Source organism: Calonectris borealis, chromosome 5 (assembly GCF_964195595.1).
Source record: "Calonectris borealis chromosome 5, bCalBor7.hap1.2, whole genome shotgun sequence".
Taxonomy (NCBI): Eukaryota; Metazoa; Chordata; class Aves; order Procellariiformes; family Procellariidae; genus Calonectris; species Calonectris borealis.
In genome coordinates this window covers 4,674,723-4,684,334 of record NC_134316.1, presented here as the reverse complement: position 1 = coordinate 4,684,334, position 9,612 = coordinate 4,674,723, and the positions used below count along the sequence as shown (strand labels likewise).

Below are 9,612 nucleotides of genomic sequence, written 5' to 3'. Positions count from 1 at the left end.
GACACGGCGCCACCTTTAGCGTGATCGCACGCCCCTCTCCCACATTTCAACCTGAAAAACCTCTAGCGTTAGGTCAAATTCCATTTTCAAGTTGATTTTTACCCCCGTTTCCTCCTTCTTTGGTCCCGTGGGGCTGCAGACGTATGTTTGCATGCCCTGTTCCTCGCGCCCTGCGGGTCCCCACGCCGTCTGCGCCGCGTTTCGCTGTGGGTCTCGGCGCGGGAGGGAAGCGACCCCCCCCGCCAGGAAATGGCGCCCCGCGCCCTGGCGGCGGTGCCGGCGGGCCCCGGCAGGGGGCGCTCGCCGCGGGGCGGGGCGGCGGCTGCGCGGCGGCGGGCCCGTCCCGGCGGTGAATGATCGCGCCCGGCATCCCCCGCGCCGCTCCCGGCCCGCCGCGGCTCGCCCGGCCCCGCCGCCATGGCCTTCACGTTCGCCGCCTTCTGCTACATGCTGGCGCTGCTGCTCACCGCCGCCCTCATCTTCTTCGCCATCTGGCATGTGAGTGCGGGGCGGGCGGCCGCTAGCGCCGTCCCTCCCGCGCGGCCTGAGGGCGGGTGTCCCGCCTCCCCTCCCGCCGCCCGGGCTGAGGGGACAGTCGCCGGGCCGGGGCCGCGTCCTGCCGGTGCGGCCCTTTCCCGGGTGGAGCCCCCGGGCGCCCCTCTCCCGCGGAGGCCGGCGCAGGCCGCGGGGGCCGGGGAGGTGTCCGTCGGTCCGTCCGCCAGCAGGGGCGGCGCTGGCTGCCGGGGCGTGTGTTCCCGCTCTTTGTGCGGGTCCCGGGGCGACCACCGCCGGCGGGGCGCGGCTGCCCCTCGCCCCGGCCCGCCGCGGTGCCTCCGCCGGCAGGACAGCCAGAGAAGCGGGTTTCTCGGGGTGGGGGAGGAGGCTGAACCCGGAGGTGAAAGCGCAGCCGGACCGCCCGGCTGGGCCAGGGCTCCTCCCGTGAGCAATCCCCGGAGGGCAGCAGCCGGGGGCCGGAATCTCCTGGCGATCTCTTGCCGGGGGGACTGGGGGTGCCCAGCGGCATCCCCGGCACGGCTCGGCCGGTGGGTGCGGTGCCGCTTCCCCGGGGCGCGCACCGGCCCCGCTGCGGTGGAAGCCGAGGTGTCGCGTCGAGTCCCCGCCTTCTCCTTATCCTGGAGAGGTGGAAGTCCAGCAGGGTTTGTGAATAAAACGAATTTTCAAGTGCTGGTATAAGACACATCTATTTTATTAAACGGTATTTTAAATGAGTGCAGCCTTTTTAAAATAGCAGTTGAAAATGTTTTAGTCTGAAGTCAGTTTGGCTGCTTATTTAACAGAAATAATGAGTTAAGTGTTGCATTCTTTTCATGCTTTATATTAAGACTTAATTTTTGAGATTTTTTAAATTATTATTGTTTTTTGGAGAGTTTTCTATCTTGAACCTGACACAGGGAGAGCCGGGAACCTTGGATCAGCTGCGAGATACTGCTCTAGGAGAGGACGCGAGGAGGATGTTCTTGGCACTATTTCAAGCTTCGTAGTTATCCTTAACAAAAACTGTTCTGTTGTAATACAAGCCCTGTCCGTAAACATATGGCGGCTTATATTGAATGTAAATTAATCTCTTACTGATAAGAAGTTGGCCTGTCTTCAGACTTTTTTAATGTTTGGCATGACCCTTGTTCTGTAGCAGTGGCTTTTGTTGTATTTCGTGCTGCATCTTTGTCTGACCTTTTATGGCCTGAAAACGTCGAGTATACGTGGTTTTTTTATAGATGCGCCTTTCAGACATATATGCGGGGTCAGCATTCACTTTGACAATGAGGCAAAACATTTGGCTGCTTTTTCTTGATTAACGACCCCCGTGTCATGTTCAACCAGGAGAGTCACTTGTGACGTTTGGGGTCGGCACTCAGTGAGCGGGGTTAAAAACTGCTGAAGGGGACGTCGGAAATCCATCGCTGGTGGGGGGGTAAAAAGGCAGAGTGTGGGCAGAGGTCCGCGAATGCCTGGAGTATCTTCTGCTTTCTTGTTTGTATAACCGATTTCAAATGTTTCTTACCTGTGGGTTTATGACATTAGAACGTACTCAGGAGAAATTACGTTCCTGAATATGGTGGCAGTACTTGAACATTATGGCTCTGTACCAAAATGTTACTTTCCATGGATAAAATACACTGTTGCTCCTGGGCTGAAGAATCACAAGGGTTTCATTTTTTTTCTAGATTATAGCATTTGATGAGCTGAAGACCGATTACAAGAATCCCATAGACCAATGTAATACACTCAATCCTGTAAGTTGCATGCTAAACATTTTTTTTAAATAAATGTTTGTGAAGTGGTTGGTTTTGATATTATCTTGATATACTCAAACTAGGCAAGAGAATTGCATCTGGGTGGAGAAAACCTAGCTGTTTGATAGAAGTTCTAGGGAAAATAATTTGTCTGCTTCTTTACTTTCAACTTGAATATTCTGACTGTTATTAATCTGCTGGTGATCTTGTCAGCTGTCGTACTAACATTCTTTCAATCTGCTTTCTACATTTTCGGCACAAAGACAGTTGAAAAGGTCAAAAAGATTAAAAGAGTCAAAATTGCATTAAAGGTGTGTACTGCTTTTCAGTTTAATGTTTTTAATGCCACTTTCCTTTCATTTTGTTAGGAACATTTGTAATACTATTAAGCTGTTTTGTTTAGTGTGCCTGTTCATCTGCTCGTTATTTGTTTGTTGGGGTTGATAACAACTTCATGGATTTCCATGTTTTGTGCAAAACAATTTTGCTTGCTTACCCAGTGAAGTGGGGAAAACTGTTACATGCCTGTTACATATGTCCTATCGATTAGCTGAAGTAACTTCAGATAGAAATAAATAGTACTTTTCAAGCAAGATTTATTCAACTCTGAGATTATAGGAGACGAGTTGTTTTTTGAGCACTGACCAAGTAAATTCTGATCTCGTTTGAGGATTTAGGTGGGCATAAAGTGATAGGCGTTACCTTCACTTGTGTGTTTTATGTTCCAGGATCAGGGGTGTATCTTGGTGTCCTCTTGGATGCAACTCTGACACTCCTTGGTTTGTGAAAAGGCTTTGAGACAAACTGTTCGCTTGCATCTGTAACAGGCCAATAATAAAAGGGATACTTTTATTTGTATATAGTTTTGCATATAGTTTGATACAGCAGGGTTTTTTTGTGCATTTCTCATGGTTTTTACTTTGGCTTGGTGTGCTCAGGCTGAGGTAGAAATTGGGGGGCCGGAGTGTGGCCTGGACTATAACTTTATGGTGTTTTGAAGAGTTAAGTAAATTACACAAATGAAAAATGAATTTACAGTAGCTGGGGGGGGGAAATGCGTGTTAGACATACGGCACATAAATTGACAGCGAGAATTACAGCATGAGAACGGAGGGGGAGGAGAAGAGGTGATAGGCAGAGGATTGCATCTCAGAGAGTGAGGTTTGCTGCTCGGATAGCTGTGCATCTAACAGTTTCCCTTGCTTGGTCTGTTTTGCAGTCATTTCTGCTACAGTACGGGGGAAGGCAAATTCTCATTACATTTATGCATTATGATCTTATCGCAACCTTTGAAGTATTACAATGCGCATGTTTAACGCAAATATTAACTTTCTGTTACCCCACATGCATGTAGTGTTTATTGATACGATAGCTTTGTGAATTGAAAATATTAAATAACTTAATATTTGCTGTTTTTGTGAAAGTAGATTGGCCACTAGAAGTGAAGTTAAGATCCAGACTCTTGAAGGGATCTGTCAAATGGTGCTGGACAAACACATTGAAGTGTTGTTTTCCTGTACAAAGAATCAAAAATCCTGCTAGGAATTGAGGCACCTCAGTAGGAAGATTAGTCCAAAATAGTAACTGCTTAGTACGCTATTGATGCCTTCTCTTCCCTGCTCCTATTGTAGTAGTATCTCCTCTCAGCAGCGGCATTTCTTCCTCCCTCGCTTCTGTGATAAATATCATGGTAGAATATGATGTAGTTAATTTTCTTTTAGGACAGCCAGGGAGGATAAAATGTGGTAGACTTGAAAGAGACAGGTATTCTGGTGTGGGAGTAGGGTATAATAAACAAGACAAAGAAAAATGTGTTTTAAGATATGTAGTTAAATAAACTGCAGATTTTCAGACCTGGTAAATCTGTCTCAGCAGGCTGCCAAAGGCATTGTGTTTTGGATAGGGTTGTTGTTGTTCTACTATAAATAATTGCCAAGTTGTAAATGGTAAGTATACAAAGAAGGATCTGCACAAAAATAATTACTTGAAACATTCCATGTATGACAGCTTATTTTTGTCGATGTTGATGAAAGTTTGCTTTGTTTGATATTCTTCATTTGGAGAAGCAGAATGCTGTAGCAAAGTAGGTGGTGAGAATGTCTGTTTGTTGGTAGTTTTTAGATTTCTAGGAGGATATTTTTGGGGTTTAAAAGAAGTATCTGGTTAGAGAGAATGAAAAAAAAAATAAAACATTGAAACTTCAGTGTTAGTCATCCTTTGCAACGTTAGTCATATCACACAAAAAGAGAGAGGCAGAGTGTGTTGTGCATATGTGTATATGCGTGCACACACACCTGTGCACATATACATTGACAATTTAAATCTTTAGGTAGAAATGGAGTATTTTTCATGAGGAGATGTTTTAGTGGTCCTGAGTTGAGAAGCGAAAAGCTTACAGATTTGCTTCTTTCTGAATTGTATGATAAAGGAGTACATGATACCACTTTGGGGTGACTTGTTTTAGCAAATTTTACTCTTGTGGTGGGTGTGAGATTTTGCTGGCTCTTTGCATGCATTTAATCTATGTATCTCTCCATATTATCCCTATTAATAACACTAATACTACCTGGCATTTCACGCTTTGTGTGATTTCATAGTAAACTGTTAATTAGCTCTGTGGGCTTCTGCTGGAAAGCATGATGCTATAAAGCATGCATATTAGGTACTTGTGAAGGCAAACGAAGCTGGCTAATAGGCCCCAAGCGGTACGTGCGTAGCTGCTGCCGTGCCCTCCTGCGCCGCAGGCAGCACAGCGCTCGTCTCTGCAGACCGGCGTGCGCAACAACGCTACTGCTGATTTGGTTTGGGAAAGCTTTGCCTAGGATGTTACATTTTGGTGATAGCTTGAATTTGAAAAATTATGTCTGTGTGAATACCAAAACAAAGCTGTAAAATAGGAAAGCACAAAACATCTTTTTGCCTATAAACCGTTACATGGAGCATGTTTCCTGCTGATATTTCTCTGTTGCATGAGCAGAAATATCTCGATGATTTTTTTCTGTTGTGAAGGTCACGTATAAAGCGTGGAATCTGTTAACAGCGCACTTAATTTAATAGAAGCAATAAAAAACTATTGATCTGAGCATTTAATTTTATAAATTTTTCTTCTTGGTTCATGAATATCATGTGAAAACAGCAAGGCACGCACTGCTGGTTGCTGTTTTTACTTTCTGCAGTCTTGTTCTTGTTAGTGTTGTTTTTTATTAATATTTTTTAAACAATAGCTTACCTCCAAAATAGATTAAACACCAGACACTTTGCTTTGAGTAATTGAAACTTCTAACTCATCTTTTTCTTTTCCAGCTTGTACTTCCAGAGTACCTCATCCATGCATTCTTCTGTGTTATGTTTCTCTGTGCAGCAGAGTGGCTTACACTGGGTCTCAATATGCCTTTGTTGGCTTATCATATTTGGAGGTAATATTGACGAGTCTGGTATCTCTGTACTCGCGTTAATTGTTATACTCGTTCTCCTGTTGCAGTGCTTCCTGTTAAGTGTTCTGTGTCTTTGGCAAATGAAGATGCTTTCTGATACGACATTGAGAAAGTTTCTGTCACGGCTATAAAATAAGAACCATCACTTTGCTTTCTCTGTCATTTTTATTTGTTATTCTCTTGTGCTATGCAAGACTCAAGTGATGGTGTGCGTGTGTTAAAGGTAGCTGACATGTCAAAGGTGTACTAACACCGCAGATTCACACACGGATTGCAGGTACAAGTGGCAATCCCGCCTTCCTCCTACCGCTAAGACACGGGCACCACCTCTCCTTGTGCTGGTACTAGTCCTGCGCAGGGAGCTGGTCTGGTTGAAACGTAACCCAGCTTTCACTGCATGGCTCTATCTGTGCTAGCCTGGCACGAGGAGGAATCGGAGGGGTGGAGGTAGGACTGTTCCTTTTGCCAGTAGCCTGCGTTAAACTACAATTTCAGGATCGTTTTGCTTTGACCCGTATGAGTATTCCTTCAGCGTGGTAGCCAGCATGCATTGCATTAATGAGTAGAGGCTGTAGTTTAAATAGAGTTATACGTTGGTCCTTCTCCGGCTTTTCCAACCCTTTCATAAGGAATCCCATTTTTCACTTATTTACAAATTTGTCCTATTTCTTTTTGGTGTACCAGAGTTCAGCATGGTTTAAGGCTGAGGTAAGCTGTCGCGGCACTGTCTGTGAAAGCTCTTCCATAGGCACATTTAGTTTGGAGCTTCGTATTGCTCTTGCAGTTCCTACACGGAGCTGAGGGACTTTGCCATAAGGGGTGTGATTCCTTGTCTCGGATCTTCTCGGTATTACTTGGTGGGTGGGGGGCAGGAACCAATGTTTCCCACCGCCGTCACCACAAAACTAACTGTGCATCACTTGCAGGTACATGAGTAGACCTGTGATGAGTGGCCCTGGTCTGTATGATCCCACAACCATCATGAATGCAGATATTTTAGCCTATTGCCAGAAAGAAGGATGGTGCAAACTAGCATTCTACCTTCTATCATTTTTTTACTACCTATATGGGTAAGTTTTTTCCTCTGTATCCCATCTAATCTTCCATCTGAATTTTTTTTTGATTGGGCTCAGCGCACAAGAGAAATTTTGTACATAGGAATATATATAATGCCAACATTCCTGAAAAAGAATCCACAATCACCATTTATACTGTTTTAAAATGCAAGTCTTAATTTGGTTGGAATTACTAACTTGAATCTGTATACTGTGACTGGAGACTTGAAAGCGCCAGGCTTTTCTTCTTTTAAGCATAATATAATAACCCCACCAGTAGTTTCCCTAAGAAGCTGGAACAGTAATATTTTTCCAGTAGGTATTTTGATGTAAACGTGGTTTGTGTTGCAGTCAAAGGTAGAGGAGTCGTTCCAAGAGCGAAAAGGGGTGGGATGCGCAAAAGCCAGTGCCGCCGCCTGGTTCCCTCTCCCAGTTCTTCCTTCAAGCCAAAAGCCCAACTCGCTGCTTGGCGTTCACGCCTGTTCCGGGTGGTGTGACACGGGAACCTGCACACAGTCCCCCTTCCTCTCGCCACCCTGCGCTTCCTGCAACACAGCTGGAATAGTTTAGGCTTTTGAGGCGTAGGCATCGCGTTTATACAGGGCTCCCTGTTACAGTGTCACTTGGTGTAATGACAACTGGTTGTGGCATCAGTCCATGCCGTGCTTTATAATCCCCTTCTTATGCGTTTGTGACTTTGTGTAAAATCTTCAGTCACGCTCCATGTGCCTCACACAGATTTGTTCCTTAGAATATATGACTGTATAATTAATGTATAATGCTAATCAAAATGGTGCATCTTAATACTTTTTGTTTTATTTTCCAGCATGATTTATGTTCTGGTGAGCTCTTAAGAAGACATTCAGCAAGCTTTGTTCCAGTTAAGTGCATGCAAAAGCCACAAAACATGGATTCTTTACAATGAGAACCTCGTACCAAGATTAAATACGGAATCTGATGATCGCATTTGCATTAGAAAACAACGACTTCCCCTATTTTTAAAATATTTCCACATTTTATACTTGTGGAAAGACTGTTTTCTTATATTTTACTGGGACACTGAAATTGAAGAATTACATGTAAATTAATATAAAGATTACTGGGTTTTGAAAAGTTTTGACTTTGCACTCCATGAGGAACAGCCATAATCTTCAAGTAGGAATTGGTTACTGACTAGCCTTAGTGCACTAGGGATTTTCTTTAGGCTGGGCTTCGTAGTGGCTCGTGTGGACTTGCGTATCCCACTCTAACTATAAATCAGCTGTAGCTGCCGAGTGCTGGGGAAGGACCGGAGGCGCTGTGCGTTTTGCCTGTAGGCGACGTTGGTCTTAAGAGATGAATTCGTGGACACAATTGCAAAAATAGGAGTTCTGTTTTGGTGTATGTTACTATATTTTTTTTCTATCCGGTTACTCTTTCCCTGTATATGCATGGTTCAGAGACTTCTGTATTTTCACCGAACGTTAGCCTAGCTTTAATCTCAAGCATATGTCATTGTGATAGGAGAAGCTGAATTGTCCAGAAAGGAGTGAATTTAAGTGATGATTTTTTTTTTTTTATGTCTGTCTTATTAACAAATGGACAAACCAACAACATTTATCAAGTCCAATGATGAAAATACTCTTGAGTTTAAGAGTAATAATACAGACCTTTTCAAAGCAGAAAGTGAGATTGTGAAACTGCCCTGCTGTTCCTTAGTGCAATGAATAATAAAAAAAAAATCTCAAATTCAGAAACACTTATTTTTACCTTGTGCCTTGTTTTGTTTTTAAATTGAACAGATACTTGCTGTATTCATCTGTTTGTTTTATGATGGATAATTGCATTATCTTCTAAAAATAGAACACTGAATCAAGTTATGTCTGGAAAAGGGAAGCTCTGATTTCCTGCTTTTTTTCATGGGTCTGCAGATAAAGAGTAGATGGGGCAGGGGGAAGATGTTTCAGATAAACTGATAATACTGCATTGTAAATTGTTATTGCAACAGCTGCTTAGTTTAGGAGTAATAATTAGGAATCTTTTTCATTTACCTGTGCTGGAGAATAATGAATAGTTTCCCAGTTCTAGTAAAACGTTTTTGTATAAACTGTTTATTTGTGCACTTTGGGTCTCTCGGGTGTTAGATGCAATAGAAGTTGTTCGAATGGCTGCACTGGGTTCGACCAGAAATCCAGACGCTCCAGTACTGGAGCGTGGGGCAATGGCAACGACTGGGGGAAAAAGAATATGAAAGTGGGCAGGTATTGAGTATCTCTGCCTGAATAGAGAGAAAGTGTATTTAGAACCCTGCCTGTTACAGATGTCCTGAGGTTTGGCATCTTAAACCGCCCTCGAATAGCTTTTTTGCCGTTAATTCAGTTGCTTTTTGAGCATGTTTATGGCCTAGTATGGAAGATACCCTGAGACAGTGAGTTCTGCAATGGAATTACTCGGTATGTAAAAAATACTTGTTTAAAAGTTCTGCCGAGCTTCATTTGGTGCCCCTAAGCTCTTATTTTTTAAGACATATTGCAAATTTCCCCCTTTCCCCCTTTCCACCTTATTTATGCTGGTCGTGATAGAATAGACCTTCATCATGTCATCTGTCAAAGCGGAGAAGTCTATTTAATCTCTTCTTGATTGGAATTCCTTTCGTAGCTTTGTGATTATCCTTTTTCCTCCACAAACGTTCCTTTTCTGGAGGAGTCCAGAACTATTCTCATCACACAAGATTTGGGTGCCCAGGGGATTTAGAGTGGCAGTTGCTTGCTCTCTACTTCTGAATTCCTCTCCTCTTTTCACAATGTACTGGGGTATGAGAATTCAGGCCGTGATAATTTCAAATTCTCTTTCCTAAGTAATAGTAGATACCTGACAGCTTATTACTAT

At 43.8% G+C, this 9,612-nt stretch overlaps 1 protein-coding gene across 1 annotated transcript; it reads left to right on the top strand.

The window, feature by feature from the left end:
• Positions 1-324: 324 nt before the first annotated feature.
• Positions 325-8,492, top strand: CNIH1 (cornichon family member 1). The gene is made up of 5 exons (XM_075150763.1): positions 325-498; positions 2,187-2,255; positions 5,559-5,671; positions 6,616-6,759; positions 7,571-8,492. The coding sequence occupies exons 1-5, from the start codon at positions 418-420 to the stop codon at positions 7,596-7,598; spliced, it is 435 nt and encodes a 144-aa protein (XP_075006864.1). The 5' UTR covers positions 325-417; the 3' UTR covers positions 7,599-8,492.
• Positions 8,493-9,612: the final 1,120 nt, after the last annotated feature.